Raw genomic sequence first — 19817 nt, 5'->3', positions numbered from 1 at the left:
TTATGTGTAAATATCTATCTCTAAGCAAATTTTGAAGAATTGCCAAGGTTATTGAGCGGTATACGATTATTATGAATACAGGGTTTGCAATTTTATTTAAGAAATAACTAATTGCCAAGCAATAATTAAGTTATTAAGTTTTGCAGCGGAGAATTGTTGTCTCATAGAAAGTAATGGACTGCGGGGGGTCCTTAAAAGGTCCATCATATGAAGTTCCCGAAGGACCAAATACTATGAGTTTCGATTTCTCGTAATTAATCTTTGAAATAATAAAAGAGACATAGGTTAGGTTTAAGGTAAAAAGTTATTTATTTTTTTATTAAATTTGTTTTCTTTGCCTCTTACTCCAAATAGGCGATCCATGCGTTCAGTCGCTTATCAAATTAATACTATTGATGCAGACTTTCCCAAGGCGTCGGACAAAATTTCAATAATATCAAGTCAATAATACATATTTTTATTTCTTACTTTGAATATATAATAATTTTTTTAATTTTCAGTGTAATATCTCACATAATACAAATAGAAGTATGAAAATGACTAATGTAATAAAAGCATTAATGCATGCAAAAAAGCCAGGTCAGCCTCTTCCGAGGTGAAATAAATTACTTCTTTGTAGGTACTTATAGTTAATTACTTACCAACTTTATTCCAACCCTGTTAGTATCCGATGTGAAATACAGTCAAAGTCATGTTTTTACATATAGGTTACCGTCAAAGGATTAAAAAAGTGCCTTAAATATTCGGACAGTTTGCTTTTTAAAACTAGTACTGAAAACTGTTTTCAGTACTAGTTTTAAACTAGGCAATTTCTAACGTCATCGTATTTTTGTCTTTATTTTTAAATACGAATGCTACCCCTGACATTTTGAAAGCAGGACGACGTACACCAGCAGCTATGAACCTATTTATTAACATTATTAAAGGAACTATAAGTACATTTTTAGACTATTCCTGTAATACCAAACTGCTGCTTGCAAAAGTGCAGGTTTTTTTAATTTCGAATACCGAAACCTATTAGTATTGATTGTTTGTGTTCAATATTTCCGTCTGTCTAGATTTGAGGTATAAATCCACATAATCAAATTAAAAAATATAATTTTTTTAATAGACTGGTCGTAGAGGAGCTTCTGCACGCTGAATAGAGAAAGGCTGGGATAATTACCTACGAAAAATTCATAGAACTGTGCTTTTAAGTGAGATACAATATATGTATATTGCGTGTAGAATCTTTTTCAGATTGTTCTTGTAAATTAGTTTTTGTTTAATTTTCGTTGCGTAAGCCATAAATAAAATGCATTTCAGTGTACGGAATATATTTTTGTAACCCTAGAGATCTACTACTAGCGAAATTTATAGTAGTCCTTAATAACAGGAATCCTCTTGCTCATAAACAGGCGGGCAGGAGGGAAGCCTACACAAGTGTAAGCACCTGGCCGAAATAATTTTAAAAAACAAAATCACTTGTATTATACTATTTTCCCTTTATTTCAGGTTCAAAGATGGAAAACCATACCCCTGGGGCCTGGACCTATCAGCATTCATAATAATAACAGCAAATGCCAATCAGACGATTTACAACCCGAACATCAAAGAAGGTGACACCGGAAATTACACGTGTGTCTTAAGGAGCGATCAGGGAAACGAAACGGAGTTCAGCAGCCACACCATTAATTTCAAGGTGTTTGGTAAGTGTCTCGATTTTCCACTACACCTGGCCGCACATTATAAGTTTTCCTTTCCGCCCACGTATTTCCGGATAGAATCGACGAAAGACATATTAGAATTATGGTACCGAGAAAGGCGGACACACGTTTCTTACGCCCGGCCCGGTGCAACAGAATTATATTAAAAAGTTTTTTTTTGCCATGTTGTGCAATGTAGAGGCGAAGAAATGCGCGTGGGTCACGCTTCGGAGTATTTACATACAATCATGACACTTATAAGGCTGTTCTGGCCGGTGGTATACTAAAACAACCAGGACTGGAATTAGTTTTATTTTTGAATAAAATGTCATATTTCATTTGATATTTAGAAAATTTGAGGGTGGCTAAGTCAACTTCTTTGGTCACCAATTTTTATTATGGCACATGGTTACACTAACTTGAGGTATTCACTTGTAATTCCTCAAGCGGAAAAGTCTTTGTTGCATTTCCACTGCACTTCCTCTTCCTTTATTTCATGTAGGTATTATTAGCATAAGATCTACAATGTTATTATTCCCACCTTCAATTTCGAAAATTACAAGAATTACATTACCATTTGTTCGTTTAGAAACCACCTAATTTCATTCATGACCAAAAAAGTATGACTTTCTATACATCTATAAAAATGCTACATAATCTATATTTGTGTGTCCTGAACTAATGAGTTTCCAACTCTCGCGTGAAATTCGTTACTTTCTGTAATAGACAGTTAACATATTTATTTAGGTCATTTGTGTGTATAATGTACATACTTTTAATTCTATAAAGACGTGCATAATGTGATAAATGATGATGTCATTTAACGGTTAAAGAGAGTTTTCATTAAACGATCTCATTATTTAAAAATACAAATTATATTTCCTATTAAACGTAAGGATACTGCCTTAAACTGGCAAGCAATTATATTTATATTTTAGGAAAGTGATTATTTTAGTCTCAGTAATGTCTTTCAGCAAACTACGATATCCTATCATATGAGAGGACGTAGCACTGTCAACATACCATGCCGATCCTTTCATATTAACACCCAGAGTAGCAAATAAAACACTTTTTCCTCCCCTATTATCCTTATGTTTGCTACGATTTGAGGATTTATTATAGACTGAATCCTTTTATTTTGATTTTTATAATATCTCTTTTGTTTGCAGCTCCAGCACCATGGAGGTTTTTTGTATTTCCTGGCAGCTAAAGCATTATCACTGCTTAATTTGCCATTTTTCCACTTTTTGTCTTGAAGTAATTTGGTCTTGACAAAGTCAGACGTTATATAAACACCAGAATTTTCAAGGCCGATAACCATCGGCTCATATTCTTCAGTGAGTGCCTGCAACATTATAACTCCTAGAAATTCATCATCTAGAGGTTTACCAAGGGATATAAGTTGCTGAGAAAGGGCCATAACTTCATTGATATACTCTTCTATGGTACTAAAGTTTTCGAATTTTATTGAGCACAAACTTCTTAGTAGTCTTAATCTTCTATGCAAGCCTTTATCTTCAAACGCTTTTTCAAGTGCCCTCCATGCATCTTTAGCATTTTTAGCTTGCATTACATGCGGAATCGTTGACTTGTCAAGGGAAAGAATTATTTTGGACAAAGCTTTCTCCACACGTCGAATTTTTGTCGCACTATCAACATCTGCAGCCCATTGTCCGGTAATACAATTCCAAAGTCTGTCTAACTTTATTAACGCACTCATTTGAAACTTCCATACCGAATAGTTTTCACGTCCTTTAAGTTTATCAATCGACGAACCGATTATCGCGCTTTCGTTACTCGCCATTATATTTTTTTTAGTTTTATTTATTTTTTTTTCTAATTTAATGTTTTCTTGAATAAATAACTTTATTAACCTACTTTTTTTTATTGCATTCTGAATCCTGCCGATTCTAACATCTTCAAGGCATCAAAACTATGATCAAAAGATCAAACGGATAGACCGCTTCCATTACCTTTGTAGACTTTCACAAGGCTTTTTACACCGTTAAAGTGTGTGCAGCCTTTTTACAAAAATGCCGTTACACTAAACTAATATATGACATATATAAAAATTCTACCATGATGGTAAAACTGCACGAAAATATCAATCCTATAAAAATGGGTATAGATGAGTACGATAGAGGGTGACACCATGTCACCCAAAATGTTTTATCACCGTTCTGGAATATACCTTCGGGATCCTTGAATGGAGCGGAAAGAGTTTAAATGTAACAAATCTGCGGTTCGCCGAGATATAGCTTTTCTGTCTGACAATCTAAGATATCAAGAAAATGATGCCAGATTAATACATCAAAAACTAAATTTTTGACAAATTTAGTCCCTAGTGGAAATATTGGTATAGGTAACTGTGAGGTGGAGTTGGTGGATAGGTACCCATATCTTGATCATGAAATACGAATCTCAAGGAACAACCAAACATGCCAATTAAAAAGAAAAATTACTCTTTTGAACTGTATATAGCAGACTTGGGGATGTGTTTAAGAGTAATCTGTAATTTGTCTAAAACGAAGGTTTTTAATCAGTGCATTTGACCGGTTATGGCCTGCTAAAACTTCAACTGTGATTGATGGAAAAATCGATGTTCGGTGTGTCACGTCGTGACTATGTTAGAAATGAGGATTGACGGGCGAGAGCAGGAGTCACGGATGTTATCTACCAGATGGCTAAGCTCAAATGGAACGGGGCTGAACATGTGGCCGCATGGCAGATGAACAAAAAGACTACTCGAGTTGAGACTAAGTGCTGACAAGAGAAAAAGGGATTTGCCACGCGATGGATGGACGATATCAAAACAATAACCAGAAACTGGAAACAGAGCGTTGAAAATAGAGGATAGTGGGCAGAAATAGGGGAGGCCTATATCCAGTAGTGGATACAAAGGACTGTTTGATGCTTAATGACTTTTCTGTAAGCTCTGGTAGTTCGAAGGTAGTGGCTACTTTAATTAATAAATAAACATTTTCTGGATCGTCTTCCATAAATTTGGTAATGTAAAGAAGGTATTGAAAATTTTGGATTTCTTTAGGAAGCCTACATACAGTTTTTTATTAATGTCATTATACATATAGCTTGTGCTATTGTCCAATATCGAAATTTTCATCACAACTTTTATCATAGAGAATCGAGATGAAAGAGTATTGGGTTTCATAATTCTACTTGGTTCCGAAAAATGCGGTAGCATAACTTCCTCTTTTTTAAAATTGGTTGTTCCCTTTTGCCGAGCAAACCGAGTAAAATGGTCATAATGTCTTTTGTCTTATAATGTCTTTTTCTATCTAGAAATTGCAGAAAGCAGTTCCAGATTGGCTTCAGCTGCAGCTTCTTAAATGCTGTTCAGAAGCTTTTATTAGTAGTTTTTAATTGGAAAAAATGCGATTCTGACATTTAATCGTTTGTAATGTAATTGGGTACATAATGTATGCATATAACCATAGCACCATTATAACCACCTGACTTCTATATAACCTATCTTCTTATAATCTTCTAGCCATGCAGGAGTTTAAAATGCATGGGGGAAAGCATTTAATCATTTAAAATAAGATGGTATTCCGAGTATAAAATTTGAATTTCATTTTCTAAAAAAAACGTCAACGACTGGTTTTTTGCAGTCCTGGTTTTTAAAATTTTATCTTTGAATTCCCATAGTACATCCTAATAATTTCCAAGTACCATAATATGTCAAACGTGTATTTAGAAACTTATTGCCTGGATCTATCATTCTCGATCATTAAGCTAAAATGTTTACTTCACTAAAAACTTAACATAAATATTTACATCCTATAGAGTGAATCAATTAGTTGCTAAACCAACTAGAGTGACGGACATTATAGTCCAACTTAGTAGATTATATAGTCACAAATTTAAATTAGTTTTATCAAATTGAAACTAAAACTCTGTTGAGATGAGATTATTTAAGCACTGTAGTAGGGATATTGATAGCAGTACGTTTATAAAGATGTGCAAAAATAAAACTAATTTGCTTTGGTGTTAATAATTAAATCTTATATATAGGGTATTTTTAATTAGTAGGGAAGATGGTTCAGAAATTGAAATGAATGTTCGGAAATGAAAGCGGACCAACGCTAGAGGAATGAACTAACTTTGATTCTAATTTAAATTAAAAAATATATTTAGGCCAATAAACGTAATCCCTGATCGAACCTAAGAAAATATTGCATACAGTAATTACATTTTGAGGATTAATTAATCAAACATTTCAATTTCCATCGTAGGCATTCAGGTTAATCAGGTCTTTAATTGACTAATGATTTGTGGTAGGGTGTTGGATCTAACGAAAACTTTCAAAACAAGCAATGGGAATATTAAAAGAATTATATTGTTGGTAATATTTATGAATGGCTTGCTTACTATGGGGAAACAAACAGTAGAAAACCAAGGATAAAATTTAATGGACAGATGTCTAACGAACTAAATAATAATGGCCTATCATAACAGGGAAATGTATAAGGACCTATTCTTTTTATGTTATTTATAAACCATATTAGCCTGTTTCTGGAGATATATTCAAAGCACTTACTCAGTGGATCAGAAATTATTTGAAACAGCGATATCTCCGGACATACTTACTAACTAAGAGGAATGGCTTCGATCTTCTTAAAAGTTATCTCTCAGAAATAACTAAATATGGGGGCATGTATGAAGCAGAAATGTTTACTAGGTTGGAGCGTACACGTGCACTATATATTAAAATAATTTTTTTTCGGCCATATCTAGAATTTAATTCTAATAACTAATTTCATTGCTATTCGTAAAGATAAAATAAAAATTGTTAATGCGTCTAATGAAATATAAACAATTGGTTATATAACCAAAAACAATAGTATCTGATATTGGTCATCTAATCTAACTGATCCAACTTCCTAAAAATAACCTTAATTTATAACAGATCATTTTACAGATTTAAATCTGTTACTATGATACAGTGGTTTCAGGCAAAGAAAATTACCCGACGATGATGAATCAGGGCCACGGCCGCCTTCTTTACCTGATCTAAAATCTGCAGATCCTTTTTATAATATATTTAAATACTTACCGAGCGTGTTCTAACTTGTATTATGACGTCTAGCTAATCCTTTTAATTCCAATTTTTGATGCGGATATAATTCGAACACCTGCTATACCATTTTTAGCTAATTGTCAATTAATTCGATTTCCTCGAATTACGCTTTGTTTCTATAGATTCACGTGCAGTACAGCATATACCTAGTCGGGATTTATTCAGTTTTTCCATTTTTGCCTTTTTAATTAAAATGATGTGGGCGATAGGTGGACACAAAGATTGATATCATAAATAACCGCCACCAACTGATCCAATTTCCATTTAATAAGGTATGAATGAATGGGACGTATATTAAGTGCTTATATATTCCGGTTGGTTAAAATGTATCTGGTAATCTAGTTGCAGCCACGCAGTCTTTATGTATTCGGAAAAAATTACTTTCATTATGGAACATTACAGGGCCGGCATTTCAAAAAATATTCGAATAATTTTTCGAAAACAGTTTTGGTTCTTTCTATGGTAACTAGTAACTACATACAGGGTGTCGAAATAAGTACGGTAATCATGTCAACCAAAATACCTGCAGATCTTTACATAAATGACTTTAAAAAAATTAAAAATAATTTAACTATGAAACGGTACAAAATTATTAAAATATTTTTTTTCATTCAGGCTACTTTATTTATTTATTTACTTTTTAATGAGAGGATCTCAATACAAAAATCTCAATACAAAAATAATAACACAGGTAATAAATAGCTACTACATCTAAATAAAGCTATAAAAAGTAATCAATAATAAATGTATAATTTTAGATTTTCAATAATAACTCTCACATTTGGTTTTTTTATTAAATTGAACTAAAGCTCTTAATTAAAATTTAATAATTAAAAGGTATTATTCAGGATAATTTCTAGCTATATCTATTTGTTCCTAATATATGCTAGCTAACCATAATTAATTGGAAGAAAGGCTTTACAGAAAGTTAGAGCATATCTATGTCCAAGAGCTACATGTAAATGAATTTTGGATAGTAAATGAAGATAATATGCTAAACCATCGTGATCTTAGAGCTTCGGTAGCAGTATTTTATAACTTGTCAAAAGCTTTTCACCATGTCAGTCATAGGATTCCTTGGTCCTGGTTTTCTTCGTATCTGGAGGGCTGATAGTGTTTACAGGTTCTAAACGCTATGAATGAATTATGAATCGCTTGCATGGAGATTACCCCAGGATGCCAACTCTGTTTCTTCTTTATTTAAATGATCCTGCATTTCTTAAAGTTCAGGAAAACCGTACTTTGGCATCAACTGAATGCATCATCATTTCGCATATGACTCTGACGCAGGACTCTCAGAGGGTGAAGGACTGATTTAGTGCAGACATCTTGAATGAATTCCAGAAGACAGCAGTCTTAAGTTAAGGAAAACAACTGCTCTTTTGGTTGCTTTTCTGTAATAGTGAAAGTTTAAGAAGTTATGGGTACAGACTCAGTTAGGTCCTACGGACACAGAATAAATACTTTGTCTGATTGAATCCTGTCTTGGGTATGTCATATGATTCTGAGGAAACCCAAGTAATTCATTTTTACAAACATTGTTTAATCTAAAAAAACCCGCATTACAATCAGACACAGTGTGATCTCATGATTCGTCGTCCCTTATAGTATTTACATTTAAGAAATTGTTTGATCGGTCCTATATACATATATTATACATTGACAGAAGTTTAGTTTTTTAAATTTTAATCCTTTATGTGTATTGTATTATAACAATGCAGTTTTTAAAGATGTTAATGATCAAACAGGGTAATTAGGCTTTGTTTACAACATGCTTGTGTTTATAACAAAAAACAACAATCATTACGTAAGAAGGTAAATAAATATATCATCAAAATCTGCTCTGGACTTATATAATAAAACTTGCAGTACTCTTGCTAGCTTTCTGGATCTGTTTCTCGCGATGGATCCTGACTCGTACAATATCAGCGTACATCCACCTCTAGGAACATCAGATTACAAATTAATAACCGCAACAGGTGAACTAGAAATAAAAACTTAGTAACCACCCATGCCGTCCTGAGTTTGGCATTATAGATCAGTGAACTGAAGACATTTAAAACAGTTCCTCTTGTCATTTTCTTTGAATAATATCTGTTTTAGAACCAATGTTGCTTTAGCATGTGCAAGCGTAATTTCAGAGGTAATTTTGTCAGGTATGGAGGCTTATATATTTCGAACACTTGAAAAGATCTTCAGACAACAAACCATGGTTCGATAAAAGTTACACCAAGGCAGTCAAAAAACACGCTGCTTATCGCAAATGGCGCCAAGACCGTATCCCTGCAAATCTTGTCAGCTTTGTTGGCTTGAGAAATGCGAGCAAGCAGACGATCGATATCTGCAAGAAAAATATAATGAGAGAGTGAAGAACAAACTTCTTAATTGCCCAAATGAATTAAGATCGTTCTGGTCTATAGCAAAAGCAGTTTATCGAGGTTTCAGTAGGTCAAAAATTCCACAATTGACTAGGGAAGATGGTTCCATTGCAATGACCGCAATGGAAAAGGCAGACTTGCTGGGTAGATATTTGCATCAAACTCTACCGTAGACCTACAAGGCAAAACACCACCGACTTTGCCAAGAAGATAAGAGATACGCCAAGACGATTTGCCGAGAGATATTGAAAAAGTTCTCAAAGGCTTGAACACTTGCCGCTGGTCCTGATAGAAGGTCGCCAATAGTATTAAATCTGTGTGGTCGTGGACTACTATTGTGCAAACAGTTTTCTGTTTCATACAGCAGAGGTCTCTTCCATAGAGACTGGAAACATGCGCGGATTCAACCGATACCCAAAATAGGAAAAAAACGGTGGCTATACTGTCCGGCTACTTTCAGTCCCAGTAATCACGAAGGTAATGGAGAAACATGTCAACCAACAAATTTTAAAATACCTGGTGTCCACCAACATCATTAGCTACTGGTTTTCAAAAACATAGGTCTACTGGCGATCTGTTACGTACTACCTATGGCATGCATGTTTAGACCGACGCTATCGAGAAATAATGTGAATGTCATGCAATTGTTTTCGATGTTTCAACGGCATTCGATAGGGTCTGGCATCAAAACCTCTTCAACACACTGTATTGTTATGGTTTGACACCAACTCTCGTTGCTTAACTTGGAAGCTTCCTCAAGAACCGACCAATCCAGGTTGTCGTTGATAGACACGCCTCGCAAAGGTTTTAGATTAACGCTGATGTCCCTCAAGGATGCATCTTGTCCCCTACCCTCTTCCTATTATATATCAACGACCTTCTCGACAAAACTTCAAATCCAATTTACAGCTTTGCTGGTGATAGTACATGGGTGTCTTCTTTCAAATCGCCTAACCAGATTAATTCAGCCGACACCCAGTATCATAGGCGCCCCCAAATAACTAAACTATTAATACCATCTGAGTTCAATATGATTGAGTTTAACGCAGCTGCTACATATACAAGGAAGGCTACCTCTGCTTCCCAAGCCTTATTATTTCCGGATTTACTTTGCCGCTGTCTTCGTCAGTTCGTTTGTTAGGTGTGGAGATTGGAAGCAATATGTCTTGGCATGATCATGTAGCGGGAATAGCTAAAGCGGCTTGTCTTTGCGTTGGTTTTATTTTATCGATGCCATCACGGTAAATGCTTTTCCGAACTGGCCCATATTATTCCACCTAAAGTTAGCTATAAACGCAAGATCTACTCGACAAGCAGATGCGACTTATAAATATCGAGTGCATCTGCAGATGCCTAGAAGGATACCCTCCTTCTAGGCATCTGCAAATGCCTCGATACTCCTTTTTATGGAGAAGTGAAAGTCTGTGGAATCAACTCCCAAAGCGTGTCTTTCCCAATCATTACAATTTACAGAACTTATCAGAAAAATATCCACAGACACCTTTGCACATGATACTCGAGTACCAACTGTTCTGCCCTTTTGTCCCTGTATATTCCGTAAAAAAAACTCTAGTACGGGTCAACCAATCAGCAATATACATAACAGGCGGGCAAATTTAATATTAGAGAACTTAAGTGCATTACGCGTAATGAAACCAAACGCCCTTAAATATTTACAGGCGTAGTATATATGTATGTGTAGTAAAGGTAAATGACCTATTAAAAATTTTATATAAATACTACTTAATACTATTCACATACTTAACAAAAGTGGTATTGATACAGTAATCATATACCAATGATCTTATATGAAAACTCATTAAATTTCTTGGTGCAATACATGAAGTAATTAAGACCAATTTAAAGTTTGTCACATTCCTCAACTTACAATGCCAGCTTGACGTCATTTGCAAACAGTAAAAGCTTAGCAAACTAAAAAATATAATAGAAATCATTCAAAATTAACTTAAAGAATAAAGGAACTACATGGGAACCTTGAGTACATTAGAAGTAACCGTCTAAGTGTCTAGACTACGTAAAATTCTTAATTCAAACCATCTTCAGAGTTCTCTTTCTTAAATCGCTACAACAGAATAGCAATCGAGTGATACCACATGATTCAGGCTTACTTATAGCAAGACAGCATGAGTGGTTTTCTCACCATTCGGGAAAAATTGCCCTCCAGGGATTTATGGGAAATCAAATACAGAGATCTGAAGAGAATAAAGCTGCAGCTCCTTAATTATGTTGATGGCTATCCGCACGCTCCAGGGCTTCTTATAACGTTCAAACTATTAAGGACAAGAAACGTTTCTAAAATTGTCCTCGAGAACTAGAAAGTTTGTATTTCTTTTATGCTTGTTTATTCCAAAAAAATGGTTTGGAAGAAACTACTTTTTCCCAAACTTTTACGTGTTCACCAATTATATTAAAACCGCCTCATATAACATTTGTAACATTTATACAAGATCCCTATCTCCCTGTAAGCAGACCCTAAGATTACTTAATTTTTTTGCCTTCGATTTGAAATTCCTCTCGTGTAGACGTGAACGTTTCAATCGATATTTAATATGTTATTTCATGTTCCTTTTTAAGTATATTGTTAATATTGTATTAACAACTTTGTTCTAACGTTCAAAAAATCTATTTTTAAGCATCAGTCGTTCAGAGCTTGTTTTTAAAATGACTTGTGGTATTAAGGTTACTTGTGCCTCATTAATTAGGGAAGGACCATAATATATCTCGATATTTTGGGTTTTTTCTTTTAAATTATCGCCTTCTAACCATCGAGTTTTTTAAAAACTTTGTAGAGTTTGTATTGCTTTCCAAAAGAAACCCACTTTTCTTTATTGGTTGGGTTCAATAATGAAAAGCAATATTGATAAGAACATTATTGGCGTAAGATCGAGATTATTTTTTTTTCGAAATGGGGACGTTTTAATTATTGGAATCATATTTCCTTACATATTCCTTAAGGTTTTAACACTAGATTTTAAGCAAAATGGTGGCATTTTATATAATGCATAATAAATATTTTTAAAATGTTACCATTATGTTTTATACCAGAGTATTCTAAAATCATACTAAAGATACTTTTTCTTAAATTGAGGCCCATTTTGAATTTGATAATCATCCCTAATATACAAACAATCTAACGCTTTGATACTTACCTTAATTATTTCGTCAAGATTTAGGTTGTTAAACATTAAAAAAAATCCGTAATCACTTTAAACCGCCATTTTATTTTGGGTTTATATATCCATAAGAATAAAGTTCTATTGTTCTTAAGTTTTATTGTTGCTATTATGGAAGATGAAATTTTCAAAATGTCGGAGCTGCAAGTCGTGCCTAGATAAAAAAGATGCGCGTCAAAATTTAGTGGGTGAAAGGGCATATAGTATAAAGAGAGACAAGAGTTAACTTAAAATTATTGGAAAGTTAAGCCGTTGACATGAATTTTCATAATTTTTAAATGTTCATCCGCCATTCCAATTTTGGCATTTTTGTGCAATTAAGGGCGTAATACATGACACTCGTAAGAAAACTTTCAATATTAAGGTTTTTATTAAAATGGCGCTTATCTGTAATATTGAAAATTAGAACTGTAATATTTTTATTTTGGAATAAAAATAACACAGTTACACACACAAAAAAAAATCGTTGATTCAAGTTTAGGTATGGGGATACAAAAAAACACAGTATAAATAGCATTTCTTTTTCTTTCAGAAAAACTTCCGGACGACCCTCAAATCACTTACGTCTCCGAAGATCGAGAAGCCTTCGCTGGAGACCCCTTGAGGCTGTTTTGTGAGGCATTTGGAGGTACTTTGCTATAAAAAAAAAATTATATTCTCACTAATAGCTCAATACATTTTTCTGTTATTTTTTAGGTAAAGTAGACTTACCGGATGCTCATAACGAAGCAGTATGGCGCAAACAACTCACCAACGGCACAATAATCGACCTTCCGGAGGACAACCAAGAAAAAATCTCGAGGTAAGAAAAAGCCGAATTTCGAACTCCATTTTAAATTCACAGAAATCGTTTTTCCTCTATCGTGAGAACCCGGTGTAAACGGTACAGTATGCGACAAACGAAACCTGCCGTCGCCATCATTGTCTTTTTTCCCGTTGTCTTAATGTCTCTGATGATGACGGCAATTATAGCGAAACCAGTTCGGGGTCGTACTCGATGCCTGATTACTTGTTCGACATTACTTTGGTTTCTTGTGTTTGTTTGTCTCTCGTTTATTCCTACCGTTTATAGAAAACTATCGGGGCCGAAATTTGAAAACGAATGAAATTTATTTCATTCGTGGAAGCCCTCAGCAGGGATATATCATGTTTATTCGTAGAATGCCGATTAGATATAGTTTTGATAATTTTCAAATTGCTAAAGTAGTTCTGTAGGAAATGTGGTTTTAAATTTACATTAGATAAGAAATTTATACGTGATATAATGTTAGCCTTAGATTGTTATTTATTAAGTATTATATAATAACATAATATGCTTCATACAATATATGTGATAGCTATAATAATTTATAATACCATTAAACTTGCTTATATAATTACTTCTATCTTAAGTTCCCTAGGTTGTTCCTTAATTCTCAAAGCAGATTAAAATTTATAATGTAAATTCTGTAATTCTATTGAACTCGGATATATATCTATATATGTATTTATTCATATATCTATGAAATGCTTGAATTTTATCTATATATATTTTCCTTCGTATAGTAATTGGCACATTTTTCTAATAGTTTATGTTTTTAATGAAAAAAATCCAGTATTAGAACTGTCAAAAGTTAAATTATAACGTTTTTAGAAATATAATTATACGAGTTCAAATCTCATACCTGTTCATAACTCCTACTGATGTGGTTGTTACTTGAAATATTACCGTTTTAGCGTCATATTCGTAGACTAATTGCACCGCTCCTTTTTATTTTTTTTTTAATTTACTATAATAGTGATGATTTTAATTTCGTCTTGTTCGAGACGGTTGAGGTTACCCCTAAACCTTTCGATAGTGATCCTCTCTTTATCCCAAGTGATTGACTTTATTGTTTAAAAAGAGAGTTAAACATTTTTTCTTCGTGGAGTTCGAGCTAAATCCATCCTCTTAAGCTGTTAAAGTCATTTTTAATCTCAAATCATTTGGATGAATATTTTCTGCATCTTCAGGGTCGTTAAAACTATTTTTTTCATTTGCAATCATTGCTTTTAGATAGGAAAATTTATCTTTAACCTTTTGTTATATTTTTTTAAATTTTCATTTTATGCTAAAAATGTTTTACGTCAAATGTCTAAAAGAAAAATTATGTCAACAAGTTAGTATGCAGTAGTAGTAAGGTAAGTCTTTATTCCCAATGCAGGGTCTTCACTGAGTCGGCCAGTCCTTTCCCAAGATATCACCCGTTATGCCATTGGATATTCAATGGAGAGTCGAACGACACTCTTGGACGTCCATTTGGAATCCATTATTTGGACCAGTTTTGGACACATTTTCTGAGTGGGTCCAAAACTGGGAAAAATTTCTTAAATAGGGTTTCATATTAAAAAACCTATATAGTAAAAAAAAAAATGATTCTCTATTATTCTTTAATTTTGAATGATATCTTTCATTAACGCGTCCAAGATATTTTCTAAGGGTCCACTTCTTAGCTTTCTGTCGACCCCACTTTGGTGTTCGGAAGCAGCTGAAAAAAACTTGTAATATAATATCGTTAAATATAAAAAAAAATGCTCAACTGGCTATTTAACTCATTATATCCCCATAAAAATAAAAATTATTTTAGAAATATAAAACAATACTACCTCTTTTTTTATGAGCACTAAAATGTGTAACTTCTTTCCTATATAAATATATAATTTCTAGAAGTTTCTAATAATAACGTATGGGCATCCAATGGTAACTTGCTATGTTTTGGTCTTTGAAATTGTTTAAAACATTAATTAATGCAACCTGAAGAATTCTATAAAGAACGGCTCAACTTTATTATTACTTATATCAGCGTATTAAATCCTCAAATCAGCCTTCTGCTGTTTAGTACCCAAAACCTGAGCCAAATCAAGATTCTTATTAACTTCCTATTATTAGTGTCACTAGTTTTCCAAATAAATAAAATGATCTACACCAGTGACGAGAAATCTTGTATTTAGGTATTCTTCAGTATTTAGGTAATGTTTTTGCTTTATTTTTGGCATTAGATGTGTGACAAGTGACTATTATTTTGTTTTTCCTGTAGATAATGCAGAGAACATGGAAGTTCATTCACTATATGAACACATTTATTACTAAACACAGTATAATTCATCAAGATATTCATAGTTTATAGGTAAATAATAGATCTAGAAGTAATAGCTAGTAAAAAAAAGTTTTCAATTGCCAACGTCCAACGAATAATCAATAATATAACGGCAAGACGTTCGAAGTAAATGAAGTTTCCAAATGACATTAAATAGCACTGACATATGACATAAAGGTGGGTGATCCTATATTCCGTCTATTATAAAAGGTTATGGACCCTCATTATAATATATTATTGTTATACTGCTAGCTGTAAGTAAACAATAGTGAAAATATTTGGAACATTTTTGAAACTCTTATTTCTACTCGTAATTCAGTTCTGTTAAACTAATAACAAAAATCAATTAAACACCATAATTCGCTTTGCCGCCATATAATAAACTAAAAGTAAAATAAATCATGGATTTATTTCCTTTTTTTGTTTTAAACCTCTAAAATTCTTTAAAAAAAGTAGTCGTGTCAAAGGACATTAATCGCTGTTTGAAAATAATTTGAAATACATCAACTCTTGCAAAATTATTTATTTTATTACTTTTAGAAATCCATATTTCCAACCTAGGATAGTAATAGGAATACACAAGGATGTCCTAAACCATTGGACATCCATTGGATGTCTTGTCTTTTTTGCCAGGCCCAATTATTAAGTTCTTGGGAAATGTGTTTTTTGCTGCGCTCGAGATACGACTCGGAGCTTACGAAGTGGCTAACGGAACATTGTCTTGATAGTTCGTTAGCCTGTTTATTGCCCTGTACACCCTGGTGTCCTGGGACCCACCTTAGTCTCACTTACTAGTACTTGTGTGCTGCCAGTCTTTCCAATACGTCAATATAGAGTAGATACAATATAAGAGTAGATACAAATAGGAAAATTGTGGTGTGTTTCTCTAGCGGAAATTATTCCCCTGTATTCGTTTCTATTCTATAGACTCCGGCTTCGGCTGACTTGGTGCTTTCCATCCATCACCTATCTGTGTAACAGGCCTGGAAACCGTTTAGCTCCTTGATTTGGTTCGTTGACCATTCTTCCCTTGTCAGGATTTCCTCCCGAAAACCTTTCTTTAATTTTAGTTTACCACTCGCTGTAGTAAATCTGGATGTCGGAATTGGTACGTTTTTAAACATCCTGAGAGCGATCGTCATATGGCCTTGTCCTTAGTGAACATTGCGCCATTCTCGCTATCCTTCATGCTCTTATGCGCCGCTATGGCCCCCCTTTCAATTCAGACTGGGAGTTCCGGTAGCCCAAGAAAAATGTTAAGAGGTGCCGCAGGTGTTGTTCTTATGGCTTCAGTAATCCTCGTTGGCTTCTTCAAGGTTATTGGCCACTGATAACTTTCTCTCCTTCTTCGTGTCCCCTCAGGAAGACAGTTATGTTCTAAGCTGCTATTGAACTATAGCTATTTAAACCACTTTTTGTACCCTCATCTCTAATATATTAAAGAGAACGAGGGATTCTTCCAATTGTAAAAAGCAATTAAATTTTTTGCATTAATTAAAAGACTTCGTCAGTTGTGCGCTGTATTTGACTATCGGAAAAGTCAAAATAAAACACTGTACTCAGCGTAAGAAATAAAACCAAAACTAGGATCAATGATCCTTCAGTGAATTAGATTTTAGAGGTGATTTTAGCAGGCGTGGCAGCTTATATTCCGAACACCTTGAAAAGCTCTTTAAACAGCAAATCGTGATTAGATAAAAGTTGCACCAAGGCAGTCAACAACAAAAATGGTGCTTATTGCAAATGGGATCCAAGCCCTACAAATCGAGTCAACATTGTTGCCTTGAGGAATGCGTGCAAGCACACGATTGATACCTGCAAAGAAAAATATAATGAGATAGTGAAGAATAAACTTCTCAATTGCCCAAGTGGATCACGATCGTTCTAGTCTGTAGTAAAAGCAGTTGGTCAAGGTTTCTGTAGGTCAAAAATTCCACTATTCACTCGGAAAGATGACTCGGAAAAGGTAGACTTGCTTTATCTGGTGTTTGCAGCAAACTCTACCGTAGACCCATAAGGCAAAACACCACAGACCAAGAAAATTGCCAAGAAAAGGTTTTTCGATGCCAAAGATTTAGACAGTCTTCCGTCACAGAGATCTTGAAAAAGTTTCTCAAAGGCTTGAACACTAACAAGGCCACCGGCCCTAATAGAATGCCGCCAATATTATTAAAAAAGCGGTCGTATTGACACTACCGTTTCTTGAGGTTTCTTCCCTAGAGACCGGCAACTTGCGTGGATTCAACCGATACCCAAAAAAGAAAAAAAGACGGTGCCCATCAATTACCGTCCGATTGCTTTAGTCCCAGCAATTGCCAAGATAATGGAGAAACTTGTCAACCAGCAAATTTTGAATTAACTAGAGTCAAACATCCCGTGCAATGGCTGTGGATATTTCGAGAACCCCTATCCATCCAGGTTGTCGTGGTTGGACACACCTCGCAGAGCTTTCAAATCAAGTGTTGCGTAAAACCCAGTTTACACTTGATAACGGTTGGAGATACTTACCAACAGAATCGTCGTGTTACATTAAATAAACTGCGTAAAACCCAGTTTACACTTGATAACGGTTGGAGATACTTACCAACAGAAACGTCGTGTTACATTAAATAAATAAGACAATGCAAGTTCGACAAGATGTTTTCAACATATAAAGTGTCTAATATGATATCCAAGAGTGCAGTATGCATTGAATTTATGTCCACTTTCACTATCCACTGAATTGTGCTATCTGTGGAAGCGATTTTCCTTTTGGTTTCGATGGCTACCTATTTTTTCTCGAGTAAGACGAAAACCGTATTTTTCATTTTCCTTCTTGTAAATAGAAATGATATTCGTCATGAAACTTTTTTACCTTTACAAAAAAATAATCCAGGCATCGAAGCCATCTTCAAAGCAATATCGACTCGACTAAGTAGCAATTACAGGTAATTATCGTAGCTTTTGTGGTACCGGAGTCAAAGAAATTAAACGACAAAAAAAATTCGACGGATGCCAATGTAGTAAAACACGAAGCGAACAAATTTTCCCCCGTCTCGGCATCTCTCTTGAGCTAATTATAAGGGCATTCCTGGCGCGTTTCAATACCCAATTTGGTGCCCTACGGTCGTTCGGCTTTTGCGTGATACGATTTGTCCATTTGTATTTTTTTAACCGCGGTTTTCGGAAATGTTTGTACAAATAATTTCCTTTACAATGTAACATAACCGCAAGAACAATAACTAAATAGACCCCAAAGAGACTAAATAAAAACCAAAACGCGAGTTTCGTGCACTCGCAACCATTTCGCCATTATTTCCGCCGCGTTTCCGCCATATTATCCTCGACTCTCTCGTCTACACTCTGAAAATAAAATCGGTTCCGCGTAGTTAAGGTTCGTTTTAGTACCTCTTTTGTTTAAGGTTTCATTTCATGTTTAAACTGGCATAAATAGAGTTGATGTATATATGCCGAGTCGTCATCTGGGAGCTGCATCAATGGATTATAGGAACTATGAATAGGAAAATATTTATAAAATTGAGCTGTGCAAATTCATTGGGGGACACACAAGTAATATATTTTGACGGTTTTGATATTTCCGGTTATCTTAGAAGTAGATATCAACTTTGTTAATATAACAGTAAATCAAATGTGTCAACTTTGTCAATTTTTGAGATATTTTAAATTTTATTTGGCAAATAGCACTAAAATATTAATGTAAACTTCCAAAACAATAAATCATGGCTATACCATTGCATTTTGATGACGGTTGAAATTTTTTTGTTAAATTCTATTCTTGTACCTCATCATGTACTAAACTAGTAAAGATCCACTTGATCCACTTTGTTTGATTTAATTATTGGACATTATAAATAAAATATGTCTACATTTTCATGTAGAATCTAAAAGTGTAATAAAATATAGCTCCATTTAAATCGAAGTTGACATCTACTTCCTGTATAATACGAAATGCCCAAACCATACCTACTTCCCTATTAAAGACGTATGCTTTCGGAATAACGTAGGTTATTTTCTAAATAATAGAAACGTCACTTTTTAATTTTAGGTTAATAATGCCTGCTTATTATTCCCAAGTTTTATGAAAAAAAAACGATTTTTTCAGATCCGTTAAACCTTACCTACGAAATATTTCTTAGGTTTGTACAATCTTCCAACTTTGCTATTCTTCGAAGTTGGAAACTGAATTTAGTCTACACAGTCTACCATATAAAAACCATATAGAATCGCCATACCAAAAACCACCATAGTGACGAGAATGTGCTCTTGCAGGTATAATATGGATTAACAGGATTAAGAACTTATATCTAACATATTAGAATTACAGGATAATATTTGCTGCTATTAAA

At 34.1% G+C, this 19817-nt stretch overlaps 1 protein-coding gene across 1 annotated transcript in view; it reads left to right on the top strand.

Moving 5' to 3' along the window:
- Positions 1–19817, top strand: part of LOC126743873 (single Ig IL-1-related receptor-like) — an 80584-nt gene that overhangs the window by 55453 nt on the left and 5314 nt on the right. The window contains exons 2-4 of the mRNA XM_050451114.1: positions 1495–1688; positions 12888–12983; positions 13052–13157. Coding sequence (XP_050307071.1) covers positions 1495–1688; positions 12888–12983; positions 13052–13157 — 396 coding nt within the window. The remainder of the gene's footprint in view (positions 1–1494; positions 1689–12887; positions 12984–13051; positions 13158–19817) is intronic.

This window comes from Anthonomus grandis, chromosome 13, assembly GCF_022605725.1.
Source record: "Anthonomus grandis grandis chromosome 13, icAntGran1.3, whole genome shotgun sequence".
In the NCBI taxonomy this organism is placed as follows: Eukaryota; Metazoa; Arthropoda; class Insecta; order Coleoptera; family Curculionidae; genus Anthonomus; species Anthonomus grandis.
This window is presented reverse-complemented; position numbering and strand designations above follow the sequence as displayed.